General features: G+C 47.1%; 1 protein-coding gene across 2 annotated transcripts; it reads right to left on the reverse strand.

Annotated features, from left to right (window-relative positions):
* Positions 1 to 292: 292 nt before the first annotated feature.
* On the reverse strand, positions 293 to 20,545 carry carm1 (coactivator-associated arginine methyltransferase 1). Of its 2 annotated transcripts, none has more exons than XM_056406701.1 (16): positions 20,367 to 20,545; positions 12,481 to 12,606; positions 11,129 to 11,235; positions 10,364 to 10,468; positions 9,381 to 9,491; positions 9,093 to 9,270; positions 7,603 to 7,693; positions 7,010 to 7,091; positions 6,818 to 6,903; positions 6,646 to 6,735; positions 6,426 to 6,563; positions 3,962 to 4,051; positions 3,742 to 3,848; positions 2,500 to 2,586; positions 2,274 to 2,342; positions 293 to 2,148 (listed from the first exon to the last, which is right to left on the reverse strand). In XM_056406701.1, exons 1-16 carry the CDS (start codon positions 20,506 to 20,508, stop codon positions 2,015 to 2,017), a joined length of 1,743 nt encoding a protein of 580 aa, XP_056262676.1. In that variant the 5' UTR covers positions 20,509 to 20,545; the 3' UTR covers positions 293 to 2,014. The 2 variants fall into 2 exon arrangements, with proteins under 2 accessions (XP_056262676.1, XP_056262675.1); XM_056406700.1 differs by having other exon boundaries at positions 2,461 to 2,586.
* Positions 20,546 to 21,338: the final 793 nt, after the last annotated feature.

A 21,338-nucleotide genomic window follows, 5' to 3' on the forward strand; every position in this document is an offset into this window, starting at 1 on the left:
GAAGCATATACTTCTATACAACCAGAGGAGTCGCCCCCTGGTGGTCAGGAGAGAGAATGCCGCTTTTAAGACCGGAGGTTGTCGCCTGGTTCATTCCTATGAAAGTTGCTTGGTGTATTAATCAGAGATAGTCTCGTATATTATTATGCAGATGTTCCCTCGACCCGTGACGACCCTATATGACCTCATGTGACCTCATGTGACTGATCTACAGACCCGTTGTTCTATTGCTGGAGGACCGTGAGTGAGGTGTTGGTACTGGACCACAGAAATGACAGCACAGGACACAGTCTTCCTCACACTTTTCCATGATAAAAAAAGAAAAGCGAATGCCACTTTTGGACTACAGAGCAAACAGTTCATCAACATCAACAACACCAGGGGACACGGTGGCTACAGGCTAGTGTACATCTCGTCTACTCCACAAATTAAAAAGCACTACAACTGATTCCAGGATGGTTTTGGAACATCTCCGCCACATTTAATTTAAATTTTTTTTTCATAGTTTGTTTTTGTGAAAAAAGAAAAAAAATCCGGAAAAACATAATATAAGATAAAAAAAAAAAAAAAGGTTAATCCTACAAAGAAACGTTCTCTCAGATCTCTCACAACTTTTCTAACTCAAGTCTGATGGTTTGCGACACTGGAAGCGATGCATATGTGTGTCAGTCTTCTGTCCGTGACTGATAGATCGGGGGGGGGGGGGGGGTTGTGATATGTCAGAGGTCATCGGGGGGAGGCACAGGATTGGCCCCCGTCTCCCACGCCTCGACGTTGAAGTCTCTTCAGCCCGATAGAGGCTGAGGAGGAGGAGGAGGGGCGGCGTAAACTGGGAAGCTGCCAATCCAGAACGGTGTCACTCATCCGGCGGCCGGCCGGCCGCCACGTGGGGCTCGTCGGTCCTCACCGGTTCCTTCTCAGACCCCCCCCCCATGACTGCTGATATGTGCACTCGGATGAAAACAACAAAAACTAGTGTTTGTGGTGAAGAGCAGCAGCTTTATGGCTCGAGCTTGAACTGAGACGTCCATGCCACCGCGTGGATTCTCTCACAGCGGGCCTCTTCTTCCTCTTCTTCTTCTTCCCCCTCTGTGTCCGACTCGGGCGCTCTTGCGTGGCCTTTCAGACCGGCTACACACCCTTCCCTTTTAAACGCCATGCGACCTCCCTGACGCCCCGCCCCCCCGAGTGGCGACCTGGAGCCCATGTTAAGGTGGAAGCCGGCTGTTGGCGGAGAGGACCGGAACCAAAGACTCCCCGGCTAACGAGACGACGGCGGCGCCTCGTGTCCGTTCTTCTGGAACCTCGCGGCGGCTCATGAGTCCGTTTGTCCGAGTCACAGAAATAGAAGAAGCACATGTTCCAGACTCTTCCGGGGGCTCAGGCTTCAGAGGTCTGAGAGCGCCACTCAACACCCGACACTGCATAGCATGGTGAGTGGGGGGGCCTACAGCCCAGAGACGAGTACTGATGATGATGATGATGATAACAATGGCCCAATCAAACAAAAAGCTGTACTGTAGATGCGGGAACTCAAGGAGGCTTCTGGGTAGTTGAGTCTCGGGGTCAAAAGGGGGCGGGGCATTATGACACCTAAAAGAAACCACCAAAAAAAAACATTACAAAAGATGATAAAGGGGGGGTGGGGAGATACAAGTTGACAGGAGGAGGAGGGGGGGGGGGCTAGATACTAACGGCTGTGAATCCCAGCTGGGCACAAGGTGGCGTCCCCAACGGTTCCAGGGGGGGGGGGCTCGTCTGTTGGCGAGACAAAAAGAGTCTGGACGGATACGAGAGCGTTCGACCGTTCATATAGTGATGGACTGAACAGAGGAGGAGGAGGAAGAGGAGGAGGAGGAGGAGGAGGGGGGGAGGAGGAGGAGGGGGGGGCAGTGCCAGCACAGCACTGGTTTTGGTATCTTGGTTTTGGCGGCGGTCGGCGCGTCGGCCGGGGCGGGGGTCTCTTGTCATGCGGGGGCGGGGCGGTCGAAGAGGTCTCCGTGGGGTCCTCGCCTTAACTGCCGTAATGCATGGTGTTGCTGGGGATGACAATCGGCGAGGCCATGGAGATGGCGGCGCCCCCCATGGTGAACTGGTTGGTGACTGGGTAGTAAGAGCCGCTGCTGCCCGACTGGCCGGTGGTGGCTCCTGGAGACACACACACACAAATGGCGTTTTTTCCAACTGGAGATGACAGTCCCTTCCCGTGAGGAACCGGAGGGGGTCCTCGTACCGCGGCGGTTAAAAAAAAAAAAAGTGTCATGTGGACGTACCCGGGACAACGCCTGTGCTCATGATGGAGCCCATCCTGGAGTGGGTGTGGTTTACAATTCCGGGGTTCACTGTGACCAATCAGAGAGGAGAGCACAGTTAATGACACATTTGAATCAGTGACTTCTTTAAATCACTTCTTAAAATTTTTTAAAGAACAGCCGGCTCCTCTTCGCTGCGGGTAAGTACCGTGAGATGTGGGGAAGTCGGGGGGAGTGCAGTGCGTACCCAGGGGGATGAGGTTGTTGTGAGACACAGCCAGGTCGCCGCCGCCGCCGCCAATGACTGTGCTGAGGTCATAAGCTGCAGGCATCCCTGGAGGAGAGAAGAGGGGGAGGGGCAACGACCAAAACATTAACACACACTAGAGGAGTCGTCGTATTCTCAGTAACAACGTGGACGAGGTCTCATTATGGACTCTCTGGACCTCGACGTGGTCCTGGTGCCTCGGCGTGACCCACACCGCCTGTCACTACGCCGTCGACCCCGCCGCGTGAACTCAGACTGACGACCAGGCGCTCCTCCAGCCTTGGAGACTCGTGGGGGAACCAGAACGGACCCCGCTGCATCAGTCTGGCGTCTGGAAACACTCCCGCCTGAGGCCCACAGAGGCCGCCAAAGGCAACGCCACCGTGACCGTCGGGGAGCATCGGCAGACATCCGACAGGACTCGGATATTATTTGGGAGGATTCTGAACACGCAGATCAGGTGGGAGGCGGATCCACGGCTACACCCGCAAGGTGACCTCCATTGTGTGTATTCGTCAAACTGTTTCCTGTGTGGATGACGTCTCTCTCCCTGTGTGTCTGTGTGTCTGTATCTATTAGATTGTTGTTGTTTACGAGTGTGAAAGTTATCTGTTTGATAAAAACATTGCACCAGGAACAGGAAGAACTGGAACGTTTGTCGACGTTCCAGATTCTAAACTGACGAATCGCTCTATTTAGTTCGAGTAGCAGCTAAACCTGACGTCTCCTTGATATATATATATAAATCTAAAAATATATGCATAAACATAAATATATACACAGATATATATACACATAAATACATATGTACACAGACATTCAGACACACACGCATATATACACACACAGACACTCAGCTATATATACACAAATACATACACACATATATATATATACACTCATATACAAATAAATACATACACACACATACAAATACACACACATATATATACACACACAAATACATACATACACAAACACACAAATACATACCACACACACATATGTATATATATATATACACACATATATATATATATACACACAAACACACTTAGATACACACACACACACACACACACACACACATATATACACACACACATACACATCAATACATGTGTAAAAGAACACACGTGTGTACACACACGCCCCCCCTCCCCCCAGCAGGCTCTCCGCGGTGTGATCTCAGGGGGCCGTGCCCGTGTCTAGGTGTGTCACCTGATACAGCCATCCCCTGATTCATGTTGTAGGACGTGTTCCACATGTTCTCGGACGGGGAGGTGTAGTGTGAGCCCGGTGGGGGGTTGGGGGTGGTGCCGGTGTACCTGCGAATACAGACACACACCCGTTTAACATGGGAGAGGCGGACAGTGCGCCCCGTCTTACATGTCAAACGGTGCCATCCGGATCCCCGTGTGTTGCCTAGAGACCAACTCACCTGAAGAAGGGGTTCTTCAAGTCCAGGAGGTTGCTGGACTTTGACCCCGTCTGGTCCACCTGGGCCACGATGCTGATGTCGTAGCTTTGTCTGTCGGGGCGAGACAGCGAGAGCATTAGACGAGGAGACGGCGACCGCGCTCACGGCTGCAGTGTTAGACGCTTCACACGAACTGCTCAGAAACACGCCAGAAACACGTCCATGAAAAAAAAGTAGACGTTGTGTTGTCTTTAGCTTACTGCACCTGCCCCCTCTCTTAAAAGAGACAGTGCCCCTCTCTTAAAGAGATAGCGCCCCACTCTTAAAAGAGACAGTGCCCCTCAATTAAAGAGACGGCGCCCCTCAATTAAAGAGACGGCGCCCCGCTTTTAAAGAGACGGCGCCCCGCTCTTAAAGACGGCGGCCCTCTCTTAAAGAGACGGCGGCCCTCTCTTAAAGAGACGGCGGCCCTCTCTTAAAGAGACAGCGGCCCTCTCTAAAAGAGACGGTGCCCCTATTTAAAGAGATGACGCCCCTCTCTTAAAGCCCCATTATGTAGTTTTTCCCTTTTAGCGCCCCCTTCAGTTTTTGAGGTATTTAACGTTTACTTCAGTGTCGTAAATACCCAGTTACGATAGATGCAGCCTCGCATACACTTGTATTGAGTTGGGATCATGTGTTGTTCTGTATTATAATAATAATTATTATTATTGTTATTATTTGTACGTGTCACGGGTTATAAAAGGTGACGAGGGGGAGGTGACGCAAGTTTTTTTTGTTTGGAGCGCGCTGACAGGCGCGCTCCAAACATGCTGATGGAAATGTCACTCTTGCCTGTCTTCAAAACTTGAGAGCCCTGCTAATACGAAGACTGCGCAGGAACACTGAACTGGGCCAGCACCTACCGGACTAGGGTGAAGGAGCGCGGGGATTGAACGCGGCGCCTCGCCACGTTTCCGCCTGGTCGGTCAGCTGTTTGTCGGCTTTTGAGGGGAGGGGGGGTGCGCGTGCAGTCATTTACTTTTGTTTTGGGGGACTGCAAAGACTTTGGGGACTGTCGGGATCCGGGGATTATACTTCGTTTTGAGTGGGTTTGATTGTTTGTAGTGTATGTGTTCATTTTGGGGGCTTGCAGATGCATTGAATTTGATTTAATATAATAACATTTGGGTTTCCGCATATCGACTGTGTTTTTCTTTTACGACCATTTGAGCAGAGAGTTCACACCAGAATTCGCAGATCCGCCCATTCCCTTTTTTTTTAGCTTATTGTACCTTTTCCCCTTGATTGAGTTGCTAAGGGCGAATTGTTACAACATAACCAAAGGAATGACATTTAGTTTAGATGAAATACCGATCGCGGTTTCAGCCTATATACGTTGTTTTCTAAATGTTTGAATGTGGAGTACGTGTGATCGAATACAATATTGTTGACAACACCAAAAAGCTCCCCTTATACTGTAGCTGCGAGCGTGGAGTGGCACTATATGACATTGCGTAATCACTGCCAGAAAGCAGTTCGAGGTACATCCGCCCCGGAGCGGGCGGCTCCAGAATCCTACATAGCGGAGTTATTTCCCCACAGACCCCCGATGAGAATAGCGGAGGCGCAAATCGCCATATTAAAAGTCATTGTAGCGGCACAATTTTTTTCAAGCTGTTATTTTAAGGTACAATTGTTACATAATGTTACTTTAAAGAGACGGCGGCCCTCTCTTAAAGAGACAGCGGCCCTCTCTAAAAGAGACGGCGCACCTATTTAAAGCGACGACGCCCCTCTCTTAAAGAAACGGCTCCCCCTCTCTTCCGAATGGACAACAAGCAATTTCCTCCCTTCACAGTTGGTATATGCACAGGTGATCAGCCAATTAAAGTGAAGGATCTATCCCCGCAAATCGGTCCGCGTTCATGACATCACTTCTTAAATAAACCTGGTGTTATCACTCAAGTGTGATTTGATGGAATTCCTCGTTGGAATATATGATATGAATTTGCAATGCGCTGTTCTAATGACTGGTCAGAGTAGTCAGATGTCACTTGTACGAACCATTAATTAATTAATGTGCATATTCTCTGAGTACATTTTATTTACTTAACAGATAGTTAAGTAGCTAGAATTATTTAAATTTATTTGAAAATTGAAAGTAACAGCTGACCAGTTTATTTCCCTCCTTGTCTTACGATAACCGATAGAGCCACGATAAATATTCAATAAATAACTTGTGAGGAGAAATAAAGTGAAGATCGGTCAGATATGAATGTCCTGAACATCAGCTGCTCCCGCGTTCCAACACCAGAATAATGCATCGGAAGCTTTTTACAGGGTTGGAGAATTACCGTCTGAATAAAAACCTGCCAAACCATCGAAATAATGAATGTCTTTGACTTAATGTAGGACACGGAGTGCTCTCCTGTCCTGGAAGGCGAGTCCGACCGGTTCTATAGATAATTGAGGAGGCGGAGGACTACTCTGAGAGGCGCCCTACCTCTTGTTGGCCAGCAGCAGGGCGGTGCCGGACAGCGTGTCCCCGGCCTTGGTGAAGAGGGGCGACTGCAGCAGACAGCGCACCTGGTACCAGTGGGTGAGGGGCTCCGTGGGCGCCGTGGACAGCCACACGGTCACCCTGCAGGGCACAGCGCGAGGTCAAGACCACCACCTGGGACTGGATGGAGCAGTGTGTGTGTGTGTGTGACGGGCAAACTCACGATGATCCCACGAACGCCACGTCAAACCAGAACGCCAGGCCGTGCACCAGGCCTGAATGCATCATGTGGAACTTAAAGGGAATCTCTATCCTGGGACCAGAAACAAGCGGCAGGAAGAGACACTCGATTAACAAGAACGAACACACACACACACACACACACACACACACACCTGTAGAGATCATCTTCTTTGGCCTCCAGGAAGTTCACTGTGTATTTGACCGACTTGGCCATCAGAATACGGATATCAAATGTGTCCTGAGGAGGAAACAACAACCATTACAGAGCCACTCAAATCCAACACGCCCCATGACCCGTGTTAAAAGCGCGTGAGTGAGAGTGAGTGAGTGTGTGTGTGTCATACCACAATTGGCTGGCGGAAATACTCGTCCACTGCTGCGCCCCTCAGGGCAGAGAGGTCGACCCCGTGGAAGGAGGGCTGGTACCTGAGGGCCAAAGAGAGGAAGTCAGGTGACGGGTTTGTATTGGTTCCATTGACCGCAATATACAAATATTTAAAATCACATTGTTCACCAGAAGTTTTACTCCACCGTGTAGCTCTGGCTCAGCCACGCTCTGCCCCTCTAGCCCACCCTCTGCCCCTCTAGCCCACCCTCTGCCCCTCTAGCCCACCCTCTCCCCCTCTAGCCCACCCTCTGCCCCTCTAGCCCACCCTCTGCCCCTCTAGCCCACCCTCTCCCCCTCTAGCCCACCCCCTGCCCCTCTAGCCCACCCTCTCCCTCTCTAGCCCACCCTCTGCCCCTCTAGCCCACCCTCTCCCCCTCTAGCCCACCCTCTGCCCCTCTAGCCCACCCTCTCCCCCTCTAGCCCACCCTCTGCCCCTCTAGCCCACCCTCTCCCCCTCTAGCCCACCCTCTGCCCCTCAAGCCCACCCTCTCCCCCTCTAACCCACCCTCTCCCCCTCTAGCCCACCCTCTGCGCCGCTGCCCTGCTCACCAGAAGTTGGCCTTGGTGAACTGCTCCATGTAGAGCTGCTCGTCTGTGAAGGGGGCCAGGTGGACGTCACCGAGGGTGGGGAACATTTTACCTGGAACACACAACCAGAGGCAGCCAATCAGAAACAAGACGTACGAGAACCAAATGATCTCCACCAACAGGGAACCTTCTGGAAACACTAACACAGGTGTGTATTCTCACTGTAGCTCTGCATGCCTGTGTGTGTACTCACTGTAGCTCTGCATGCCTGTGTGTGTACTCACTGTAGCTCTGCATGCCTGTGTGTGTACTCACTGTAGCTCTGCATGCCTGTGTGTGTACTCACTGTAGCTCTGCATGCCTGTGTGTGTACTCACTGTAGCTCTGCATGCCTGTGTGTGTACTCACTGTAGCTCTGCATACATGTGTGTGTACTCACTGTAGCTCTGCATGCCTGTGTGTGTACTCACTGTAGCTCTGCATACATGTGTGTGTACTCACTGTAGCTCTGCATGCCTGTGTGTGTACTCACTGTAGCTCTGCATACCTGTGTGTGTACTCACTGTAGCTCTGCATGCCTGTGTGTGTACTCACTGTAGCTCTGCATACCTGTGTGTGTACTCACTGTAGCTCTGCATACATGTGTGTGTACTCACTGTAGCTCTGCATGCCTGTGTGTGTACTCACTGTAGCTCTGCATACCTGTGTGTGTACTCACTGTAGCTCTGCATACCTGTGTGTGTACTCACTGTAGCTCTGCATGCCTGTGTGTGTACTCACTGTAGCTCTGCATACCTGTGTGTGTACTCACTGTAGCTCTGCATACCTGTGTGTGTACTCACTGTCAAGTTTCAAGTTTTTATTGTCACATCCCCTTTTATACAAGTATAATCGGTTTGTGAAATTCTTATGTGCAAAACACCCGACAGCAGTAGCAGACTAAAAAAAGAATAAGAATGAGAATAGACTATACAATATCCACACAAAAAAAAGAAGAAAGTATTAACAATATATATATAAAACAATGTAATAGAATATACATCATGACAATATATATATATAAAACAATGTAATAAAATATACACTTTTTTGAGACAATATATATATATATGTATATACATACAATATATATATACAATATATATATATATAAAACAATGTAATAAAATATACACCATGGCCATAGATATTCACAGAATATGTTCTGGTGTATAGTGTTAATGAGGGTCTCAGTCCTTGTTCAGCAGCCTGATGGCCTGACTGAAGAAGCTGTCCCTCAGTCTGTTTGTGCGGCACTTGATACTGCGGTATCGCCTGCCTGACGGTAGAAGGGTGAACAGTTTGTGGCCGGGGTGGTTATTGTCTTTCATCATCCGTTTGGCCCTGTGTGTACTCACTGTAGCTCTGCATACATGTGTGTGTACTCACTGTAGCTCTGCATACATGTGTGTGTACTTGTGCGTGCCGCTCTCTCCCCCTCCATCCCACCGTTCCCCCACTCTGCTGCTCACCGTTGGGCTTGAGGAACTTCTTGGCGTGCAGGTAGCTCTCCAGCATGCGCTCGTTGAACAGCATGTAGCCCATGGGCTCCGAGATGATGATGTCCACCTGCTCGGGGAGCGTCACCTCCTCCACCTTCCCCGGGATGACGATCACGCAATCCCCCAGGCGGTTGCTGTTCACCAGCACCTGAGATGCGGAGCACAGCGTTATGCGGGGACCATAAATCCTAGAGAGAGCCATCAACCAGGTCCTTCAAAACACAGGGAACTGGTGTGTGTGTGTGTGTGTGTGTGTACCTCGGCGTGCTGTGCCATGGTGCTGGCCTCCACAGCGTAGACCTTCCTGGCTCCAGCTTGGGCCGCGAAGAAGGAGAGGATCCCTGAGCCGCAGCCCACATCCAGCACCACCTGCGGGAGGAGAGAACAGGATTGACGACGGGCCCGTTGGGTCACATGACCTCTGAACGACGACCTCCGCCAATTAGACCTGTGCTCTGCTTTAGAACAGCGGGGGTTAAGTGCATTTCCCTGCTGTCGACAGGGTTCAGGTTTTCAGGGGTAGATCTGGTGATTTGGGGGTCCAGAGATACGCAAAACCTTTCATCTGAAGAGTACCGCATACCTGACTCGGACTGGAGTCTGTGAAGGAGCGGCATCATCAACACACAGGGTTCTTACACATGTCGATCAATGGATTTCCAGGACTTTAAACCAAATTCCCATGAACAAACTGAAATGTAGTATTCAAACAATGAGAATTACAAAGCATACAATACACCTTAAATTAAACAAATTACATTATCCCGACCGCTTCCTGAGCTGCTGTTGTACGGCCAGCGAACTTTACAGTTAAGGTGCGTTCACGTGCAACAAGAAAAAATAATAATTGCGCCGATTGTATCAGAGTCTATGCCGGCTTATATTTTGAGCGTCTTCCTTTCAAAAACATATTATTTATTTTAAACTAGACGTAAATGAACATGTGAATATAACACATTTCCATGACTTTTCCAAAACTTTTGTGATTTAAGTTTCCAGGCCTGGAAATGACCTTTTTAAATTCCATGACTTCCAGGTTTTCCATGACCGTACGAACCCTGAAAGCTTCCGGTTCTGAAGAAGTTAACTCGTGAGCCGGATATTCTGACAGAGAGAGAGAGAGACCACCAGGTCCTCTCCTAAAGTCTGACGATGAAAACAACCTTAAATCATCCGTTAGCCGTTCAATAAGCGTCTATTTAAATGATGAATCCATCATCTCTGCGGTGCTAAGCGGTTACCTTATCCTTGAAGTCCATGTGGTTCTGCAGAATAGCCCGTTGGTAAGTCCCTGTCCGGACGTAGTCCTGCATCATGTTCTGTTGCTGGGAGAGGTAGCCATAAAACTGCAGAGAGGACAACAGCGGAGCGTTAGCATCTCTACGGAGAACGGGAAACCAAAACGCTGAGCGGCGGCGGAAACGGAGCAACTGTCGGATGAGGAGAGAAGAAATCCCCGACTGGACCGGGAAGTGACAGCGTCAGAACGTGTTCACTTCCTGTCTCGGTGTTTCCAATAGTGAGGTCCAAACTTAGACAATGAGGGCTGGAATAGAGTCGTCACTATTCAACAGCAGCTGAACAGAAGGATGATCCTCTGCTGCTCTCCGGAGGCTTCTCCCTTTTAAAGGTTTATTTTGGGAGTTCTTCTGATGTGAGGTCCCGGGTCAGAGGATGTCCTGTCTGTATGGACTGTAAAGCCCTCTAAGGGTAATTTGTGAATTTGGGCTCCAGTAAATCAATCCAACCAATCAGTAGACTGCACAGCCCCCACACACAAAGAACATGCCTCCCAAAGGGCAGCCAGTCAGTATTTAAGTATGAATGAGCTTTACGAATGACAGTTGAGATTAATTACAACCAGTCAGCCAAGGGGAAACAGTTATGTCACGTAGAAGTCTGCAGTATATATACCCTATATATAAATAAATAAATACAAATATATAAATAAATATATAAATATATATACGTCCACCACGCCAACATACTTTCTGAGAGCCTCTCACCTGGAAGTACTGTACAGCAGAGGAGTCCTCCGTTCTGTCGGTGAAGGTGGAGCGCTCATTGACGTGCCCACGACTGTTCTTCAGGAGGTTATAAAAGGACTGAAAGTCTGCAGCAGGTGACACACACACACACACACACACACGTACAATTACATACTTTACATTGACTCCACTGAACTTGTGCGTGCAAAGGTCACTTCACTTCTTCACTAAGTCAAACGTCAACGGCTCAGAGCGGGAAGAGCTCCAGACGTTCAGTCGGGTGATAGGAGTAACAGAACACACGCCACGGTTACGTCTTTTTATTTGTGTATGGCGAGTTTCAGATATCGGTGACGGGTCATGGACGCAGTTAGGGATATTGAGAACCGGTTCGTTTCGTCACTCCAGCGTCATCGGGTCTGCAGACGACCTTCAAATACTTTCATATTCATATTTTCAGAGAGAAAGGGTTTTTAAGATGGGGATTAATTGAAAGCAATGCTGATCCAGTGTAATCCTCCCCTAATCCACTTGAGAGCGGGACAGTTGTCTGCAGAGCATCCAGGACTCGTGAGAGAGGAAACACGACACGCTCTCTTTGAATACAACCAGAACCCAACTAATGGAGGTCCGCATGCTACTGTAAGGAGGAAGCTTCTTGCAGGGCACACCGACACCTCATTGGTGGATGAACCCACAGTTCAAACATGTCTCCACTTGACACAACTGCAGTAGCACATGCTAAGTGTACTCGGTGTGTGGGCAGACCGTCTGCTTACATAACGGACATGTCGGCTCTCTGCAGGGTCATAAACAAAAACCATTCACCACATCCACGTGGCGGTTACATCAGGAAGAGCCCCGGCAGAGTCCGAGAAACTAATAGTGCGGAGAAAAAAAGAGCGAATACGTCTTTACAGACACCCCCAGCAAACCATCCAAATAAAAAGGGTCCACAACCTGTATTAAAAGACAGATTGTTGTCATGCTACTGTTTGACATGAGCTTCCAATACAAAGAAAACAATGGACGCCCAAAGGCAACGCACTCCCCTCCGCATGCTATTACAGAGGAGATACGACCCGTTAGCGAGATCCATATTCGTATTGAGACAGCCGAATGAGGCGTACTGCTATTTTTTATTGTTTCGTAAATATTTTAGCGGCAGCGTGAGCTAAAGTGTTCTCATTTTTTTGCGTTGGGTAACAAGCGTTATATCACAAAGCATCGGCTATTTGAGACAACTGGAGCTCGTAAGTGAGCCGCTGGCCAAAATTAACTCAAGCGAAGTAACCTGCCAGTGGGCGTAGATACGCGCGTGTGTGTGTGTGTGTGTGTGTGTGTGTGTGTGTGTGTGTGTGTGTGTGTACCTGCAGGCGAGGAGAACTGCAGCAGGACGCTGTTGCATCCCAGTGTGATGATGAACGACTGCTTCCCCACGCGGCTGCACTCAGTCTCCCTGGAAATCGAACACTTGAACACACTCTCCTCCTCTCCTGCGCGGAAAGAGATCGGGGGGGAGAAAAAAGTTACAACATTAAAAGAAAAAGACACGCTCGCCTACAGACACTGACATTTAGAGACATAAAAAAAGAAAGACGGCCAAGCAATTGGCCAAAAATACTGCTGGAACTGTTCTTGTATTTATAGATTGTTAAACTCCACTCCGAAGACGAGCGGCGAGAGGCTGAGTCACTTCGACGAGCTGCACCTTCAGCTCAGAGGAGACGCCTCCATTCTCATCTTCATTTGGTTTGACGTCTGAGTGTATTCTTGCTGCGAGGCACACATTTCCATTTCACATTCACAACCCGCCTCCTTATCCCCCTCAAACTGTGGAGGGAATGTGGTCCTTTCTTTTAAAGCGCTAGAACATTTCTATCAAATAAAACACATTCATGCGTGTCGACTCGGCGTCTCTGCCAGACAGAACGCACGTGACCACACCACCCGGCGACGAGGGCCGGCGCTCTGCTGCACGTTGTCCAAACCGCCAACGAATGCCAGGAAAATGTCAAACGCGTGTTTGTGCATCTCTCAATGCCGCCTGGTCGCCGTAAATCCTTAAAAAACGTTGAATGTCTATTGACTATTGAGCAAAATGTTGTGCTGCAGTGAGAATGTGTGGCAGCGGGACGGTGTGTGTGTGTGTGTGTGTCTGAGTCAGAAATACCTAGTGTGTGTGTGTGTGTTTATGATGATGAAGATGAAACCAACGTGGCTCACTGAAGTGTTCCTAATAGTTGTCGACATCTTTCAAGCCAAAGAGATTTCGCTGCATGTTGCTTTTCATTCGCCAGTGGATACAGAGGCTGTGTGTGTGTGTGTGTGTGTGTGTGTGTGTGTGTGTGTGTGTGCTCAAGGATGCCACTGCTTACGATTAAACAAAAAACAAAGAGGGTTTGCATCCGTTTCCACTCGAGATACCAAAGCGTGGCAGTCTGTGACCGGCTGAATGAATGATGCGCCGCACTGACGGAGCAGAACACCCGACGGGATGAAATAAAACTATAAACATTTTGTCGCAGAATTGTGTCCAACGCCTCACGTCGATGAGTCTCTTTATAAATGGATCGTGGAATATGCCGACGACCAACCACGCCATGGCCCTGTTGAGACTCCGCCCACTGTTGAGACTCCGCCCACTCCTCCTCTCTACCTCCATCTGATGGATCATGGAGGTCTGGATGGTGGAATATGCCGACTACCAACTATTCATCCACTCTGTCATATTCATTGTGTTATTCCTGTGTTTTAATTTGTGTGTAATGATTCCTTCTGGTCACATGACATCTGTTACACCTGTCCATCCTGGAGAGGGATCCTCCTCTGTTCTCTCAAGGGCTCTTACCTTTTTCCCCCTGAAGGGTTGTTTGGGAGTTGTTCCTGATCTAATGTGAGGTCAAAGGTCAAAGGTCAATGATGTCTATGTGTACAGACTGTAAAGCCCTCTGAGACAAATTTATAATTTGTGAAAATGGGCTATACAAATAAACTGAATTGAATAAAACCCTGGTATGGGAGCAGTCGACTAGAATAGCAGACCGGGCTCATCCAACCCCGAGTGAGGGATTAAGTACAGCACGCCAGATTAAAAGGAGCCAAATGGACCAGGTGACAGTCCACCTGGTACCGGGGAGGAGACCTCTAACTCAATACTCACAGCGGATCCGGGATGGACCGGCAGGAGATCCGTTTTGGATGATCGGGTGTCGACGGCGCTCACGTCTGGTCTCATCGAGCAAGAGCCAGAAGTGAGTTGGCAGAACTCACGCTCCTTATGATTATTACTATTATCATTCTTCCCATAAAAGATGACATCATCTTTTATGGGAAGTATCTTTTGATGATCGTGCAGGACAGAAATAGATATGAGATCCGCTTCACTTCTGCAACGCAGCGAGGTGGTGCTCTAAATATCACATTTCACGATTAACAATTTCTAATAAAAAAAGGTAAAGAACTTAAATATTTATCAACTGTAACGTCTCTTTCATTAACGTTTCTCAAGAGAATTGAAAGTTTATCGGATTACATTTGAACACATGTTCACATTATATTTTACCGGCACTGCGTTCACATGTGCATACGTACTTTATACCATTTGCAGTCATTTTATTTTGAAATCCATTCTCTAACAACTCCCTGCTCTTTTACTATTGCCATCAAATACTCCCAAACTGCAGCTTTACGGCAGGTATGAGGAACGCGACCTCCCCGTTACAGATCTTCTTGTCGTCGCTTCAGGCTCGCCACTCTAAACACACAATAAACACAATAAACATAATAATCAGCCGGCGAACGTCTTCCATTACTCTCCAGATTGGTTTCGACACAGTTTCAATGAACAGGAAATGACTTGTTCCATTTGATTACTTACAATGAACGCTTTACTTTCATCATGCGTGTATATATTTATGACACTTAACCGTTTTCACATTTCTAGCTTTTGTGTACATTGTGTATTTTGGCCCTTTATTGTATGTATTTTGTTTAATTGCAATATTTCTATTAGTACTCCTGCCAAAGTCATTGGCGTGAACCATCTGTAAATCGAACTTTTGCGGACGCATTTTGGTTCGTTCCGGCGCCGACACAACCGATGTGACTGCGGCGCCGACGCTCACCTCTTCGGAAGCCGCCATCGTTGCTGGGAACAGACAGGTGGCTCTGTGACGCGCCGCACACACCTGGACCCCCGACGGGGTGGATTTGTGTGAGATATTGCGATATCGCACAAACCCAGCTGCAACAAGCGGTGCATTAAGTTCCCTGGGTGTAAAGAAAAGTTCCATCCGGTCGTGTACGCCGCTACCAGAACACAATGTCCTGCACATAAAACATCGTCCTCCTCCCTCTAAAACTTCACCGCGTCATTAAAAAAAAGTATCCAGTCATACTTGGTTGAACACGACTTTACAGCCTCACAGTTTAGCCCAATAAAAGCCTGTTTCACATTAAAATCAACCGAGATGACCACGGCTGAACTGATCGTGGTCAGACCTTCACGAGCCAATCAGATGTCTGGGTCTGCTCCCCTTGCCCATGGGCGAGGAGACTCCGGGAACACTTTGACTTGAAGAAAGAAAAAAGATCAGTTGATGCAGCAGAACCGGCCAGAGTGACGAAGAGATGCAGCTCCATCAGCAGGTCAAAGAATAACCTTAATCAGTAGAAAGCTGGTCAGCACTGAACTCACGGAGCAACATTATTATGGCTCCTACTACTTACTTTGAATAACATGTATTAGTTACTTTGAATGGTTTGTATCACTTACTTTTAATGTTTTTTATTACTTTTAATAGCATGTATTACTTCCTTTTAATGGTTTTCATCACTTACATTTAATAGCATGTATAACTTACTTTTAATGGTTTTCATCACTTACTTTTAATAGCATGTATAACTTACTTTTAATGGTTTATATGACTTACTTTTAATAGCATGTATAACTTACTTTTAATGGTTTATGTGACTTACTTTTAATAGCATGTATAACTTATATTTAATGGTTTTCATCACTTACTTTTAATAGTATGCATTACTTACTTTTCATGGTGTTTTTCACTTACTTTTAATAGCATGTATAACTTAATTTTAATGTTTTTTATGACATAAAATAGCATGTATAATTTACTTTTAATGGTTTTTATGATTTACTTTTAATGGTTTGATTTACTTACTTGTAATGGTTTTTATGACTTACTTTTAATGGAGTGCATCACTAACCTTTACCGTGCTGTAGCTTTGCATTGTGTGTATTGTGTGTTCTTCTGACCACATATACCGCTGTAGTGCGTCTCATCCTGGACTGTTTGTTATTGTTTTATGTTTGTTATTGTTTTATGTTTGTTATTGTTTTATGTTTATTATTGTCTGTCAGGGCACTACAGATGCAAATGAGCTGAAGCTACAATCTGGCACCGTGCATAACACAGGTATATTTAGGTTTTTACTGTACATGGTACAATATAAAAAAAGATAATAAAAGTGTCTTTTTTTGCTGAATTTTTCTCCGTCCTTGCCCACGTTACCCACAATGCATCTCGATAGTTGGGTGAGAGACTCAGCGGAGACGACCAGCGGGGCTGCAGAGTTCTGGCAAACGCACTTCCTTCAAACTCGACACATCCCGATTATTTTGGGGCTTTTAAACGTGTAATCTACATGCACAAGCGACGTTGACTTAAGTGACGTTACCTAAAAGGACATTTAACATTAAAGCTGCGAGCAGCGTCGAACGGGTCCTCGCTCACCTGCGCCGGTCGGGGGCGCCGGCGAGACGCCGGCCCGCTCGGCCGAGGACGCAGGCACGCCGGTCGGACTTGACTCAGGCCGTGACTTGTAACGAGCACGACAAGTTTGGGGCAGATTCGACAAAGTCCAGTTTAGCCACTAGGTGGCGCTTTAACTACGTGAACATATTCATGCATCATGTGTCCCTACGTGAAGTGTAGACCACGTCATGTAAATTAAATGTAAAAAACCTCCAATAACATTATTTTTGCCTTAGCCTGGAATCAAAAACAGGTCTCTGTGTCACTAGGCAAGCACCTATTGCTCTACACCAGCGATTCACAAAGTGTGGGCCGCGAAGGTACTGCAGGTGGGCCGCGAGAGGTCATTTACAATAAATAAATAAAATGTTTTTAATTTTCAATTTTGAAAAGTTTGAAATTAATATAAAAATATTTATGATTTAAATTACGTGTTATTCTTTTATCTGACCTATTTTTCTGACCGTCAAACAAAACAATGTCAAATGGGGCGCCCTCTTGTAGTATTAAAGTAAATATATATGAGCTCCGGAGAAAATGGTATACAAAACATACATTGTCGGTTAATACATTTTTAATCGGTTAAATTCTGAAGGTCATTTAATCATCCCTAGTTTATGTTTTGATCAGAGTTGTGATCAGCGCCGCCGCACTACGTGCTAGGGCACCAAGTCCTGAGGGGGCACCACAAAATAGGCAACAACAAAAAATCCTCATAGTTATAATAATTATAATGCCGATATTATTTCAGTCTCGAAATATTAGGCGCCTTTTAGGCATGTATATCACAAAACAGGCAGAACAAGAGGTCGCTCAGCACCCCCCCAACCCCCACCCCGTTAACACTTCTCAGGTCGCATCAGGGGGGCATCATGAAGGAGTTATGCTTAGGGCACCAACATGGCGAGCAGCTGCACTGGTTGTGTTTAAAGGCTTGGGTGGGCCGCAGAAGATTTTCAGATTTCAAATTGGGCCGCGGCATTCTTGAGTTTGGGAACCGCTGCTCTACTCCACTGATTAGATGTAATTGCATCAGCTGTAGGGGGTAACATTATCGTTAAAGTGAATAAATTATGGTTATTTTACTTTTCAATAGGTGTTCAATAGGTGTTCCTCGAAAAAATTTGCTTGTTTCTTTGTGTGAATGTGTTCAGGCCTTGACTGGCATCACGCATGATTTTTTTGGGAAAGATTGGATGAGTTTAAGCAATAGTTTATAACATAACAATATCAAAGAAAGTGGTCATTTATTAGAGTACTCATAACGACAAGACTCTACGGTGAAAAGTCTTTTTTTCCCCTCAGTGTTCATTGTTCAAGTCTTGAGATTCTAAAAAACAAATGTGAGCCGATTCTGTTGGCGTTTTGTGGTAGAAATCCTTAGATGTAGAAATTTAAAAAATGGCAAAATCAAGCAAAAAACGCCCAACTTTGGTGAATTATTGTAGCGCCCCCTACGGTTCAAATTGCACGAAATTTACTGTGTATGTTTCAGGATGCATTCTGCACATATCCTGAAAGTGTTTTGTTTTTTTCTCGCAATAGTGTTGAAGTTATGAGCACTACAAAACAGGACACGGCCCAAACATGTTCGTTGGGCCATAGATGCTTACCACAATGATATATTTGAAAAAAGATGATAGATCTTAGATGATATAGCTTCCATAATCATTATCTCCAATAGGTTTGGTATGAATTGGACCCAGCATGTCGGAGCAAACGCCTCTGATGTGTTTTTCACAAAATTCAAAATGGCCGAAAATTTAAGAAGGCGGAGCTTAGGGTCCTGAGAGGCTTTTTTGTAGCGCAGATCCAAGTGGACTTGGGAAAAAAAGAACTAGTCATTTGAACATACTGGGTGAGGGGCGTCGCCGGTCAAACTTCCAGGTGGCGCTAGAGAGCAATTTTTGAAAGCCGAATTTCGAGGTCCATGTCATCCGTCTATTTTCACCAAGCCTGACAAGCTTGCCAAATTTGGTGAGTTTTGGGATATGATACGTACCCCCAATATGCCCCCAATGTTCAAAAATAAAAATCAGAAGAATAAGAATCCTAACAATTTCAATAGGGTCCTCTCGGACAGACTTCGTCTGTTGCTCGGACCCTAATTATCTGGAGACGCAAACGGCTTCATGGTACTTGTTCTCACATATGGAGGTCTAAAATAAGACTGTTACAACGAAGGCAACCAGCTTACATGCTGGATGTTAATTAACTTCATGTTTGTCGATGCTTTACTGGTAATATTAAAATACAAAAAGGGGGGAAATAAGTTTACTACTTCAACACGACTACACGGTGCATCTTTGTCATTTAAAATGTCCCCACTGGAGACCAATCAGCACTCTTATCCTTATTTTCAGTGGCGTTAAATTATTTAGACGTGTCAGGTTTTGTTTTCTTTGTGACAGTAACAGACCCATAAGGTGACTTCGTGAATAAGAACAGTGTGTGCCCATCTTCTGCACCCTTTTGAATCCCAGTAAGAGACCTATGTTCCCACACACGTCATTTAAGCTTAATTAATGTGTGCCGTGGGAGGTGCTTCTCTCAGTGGCATACAGACTCAATGCGGAGTGTTTCAAAAGGTCTACAAATGAACGTCTGTGGGCTTTTCTTTAACTTCTGCATTTACAGCAGCGGGGGGGCCACGCAGCTGTTTCTTTTCAGCGGGACGTCCCATTGTATGAGCCGGAGGAGGGCCCTGGAGCTGCCGCTGCGCAGGAGGGGAAAGTAGGCGGCGGGGACCCCCGGCCATTGTCCCAATGAGAACAAAGATGAACGCATAAGTAATGAGGGCCCGGGCTCGCTACGCAGCTCCCAAAACGCAAAGACCGCTTTAAGCGACACACAAAACAAACTTTACTTCTTTGCACGCTTTCATAAGTTTGTGCTTTACGGATGTTTTACGGAGCGGCCGGCTGACTGCAGCGCGGCGGCAGCTCGGACCGCGGTGCACCCGCGGAGGGATACCGAGCGATGCCCTCTGGTCCGAAACGAGCTAATTCACAAGAAGAAAAATGAAATAACACCACCGAATCCCGGGGTGTGGTGGATTTAAACGAGCCGCGAGGCTAAATAAAAAACCCGATGGCGAGACATCAAGGCCAATAAACCTTAGATGTAGCAGTTCGGGAGCCCGTTAGCTCACCGTACACGGGCTAGTGGCATTGTTTAGCTAGCATTCAACTCCACACAAGTCGCGAGCTCACGTCACGCTGCGCGCACTAGTTAATGTCGAGGTCTCCCACGCGGGTGGCTCGCGGAGGAGTTCAGGGCTTACGGTTAAAAACTAACAAGAGCCCACCGGCGAGGTATATCTACGGTGCGTTCAGGGCTTCCCCCGTGATAGCTAGGGGGGGCGGCGGTAGCTTCGTGGTGGCTATGTACGGCCGGGTTAGCCGCGAGCGTTAGCACCGCATTAGCATTTGGGACAGGCCGAAGATCCGAGGAGCAGCTGCGGGAAAAGGTGAACTCACCATTGGAGAGATTGATGAGAGCGGCATCGTGCGTGCTCTTGACTTCTAGCCGCAGCGGCTGCTGCTCTGAGTGTCGCTGTATGTCTCCGTTCGCGTCTCCGATGGAGAGGAGCCGCACGCCGGGGAACACCGAGACCGCCATCTTCGATCTGGAAGTAGAGACAGGTCGGGGGCGCTCACATCCAACCACGCACTACTCCCCGCTGGAGGCAGGCCCGGCGTGGCCTGCCCCCTGGTGGCTCAAAGTGGGTACTGTGTAAACACGGGGAGCAGACGGCATGACTCCATGCAGCGCATGACCTCTCAAATGTTTCGTTTTTAAGACTTTAAATAATACATTACTTTTTTTTTAAAGTATATATATTTTATCAACTTATTAGAAGATATTATGTGCATGTGTATGCATACACATATATACGTATATATAAGATATATGTGTATATATGTATATGTACATACATATATATATATATACATATATGTATATACGTATATATAAGATATATGTGTATATACATATGTATATATATAATTTTTATATACATATATGTATATATATAATTTTTATATACATATATGTGTATATATCAGTGGCGTGCCGTGGGCCTGGGGCCTGGGCCTTCAGTGAGGTCCTACACAGTCCCACCCGAATTAATCCACCTCTTATTACTATCATTATGATGCCATGGCTAGACCAGGGCTGCTCAATACGTCGATCGCGGCGTAGTATTGGTAGATCGCATGACATTAAAAAAAATTGGCCCGCCCCCGTCATTTTCTCAATAGCACGTCTTTGTTCATTTATTAAACTAAACAGCCGTTGATCGTATATCTACACAACAGCATGTCATTTCTCTCGGCTCTCCGTCTCGCGCGCTGCAGAATGCATCGGGACGGAGAAAAAGAAGAAGAAAAAGTCACTTGGACTAGTTTGTTCACTAAACAGGGCATTGTCGCACCCAAAGCAGTTTC

This window comes from Pseudoliparis swirei, chromosome 23 (assembly GCF_029220125.1).
Source record: "Pseudoliparis swirei isolate HS2019 ecotype Mariana Trench chromosome 23, NWPU_hadal_v1, whole genome shotgun sequence".
Lineage (NCBI taxonomy): Eukaryota > Metazoa > Chordata > Actinopteri > Perciformes > Liparidae > Pseudoliparis > Pseudoliparis swirei.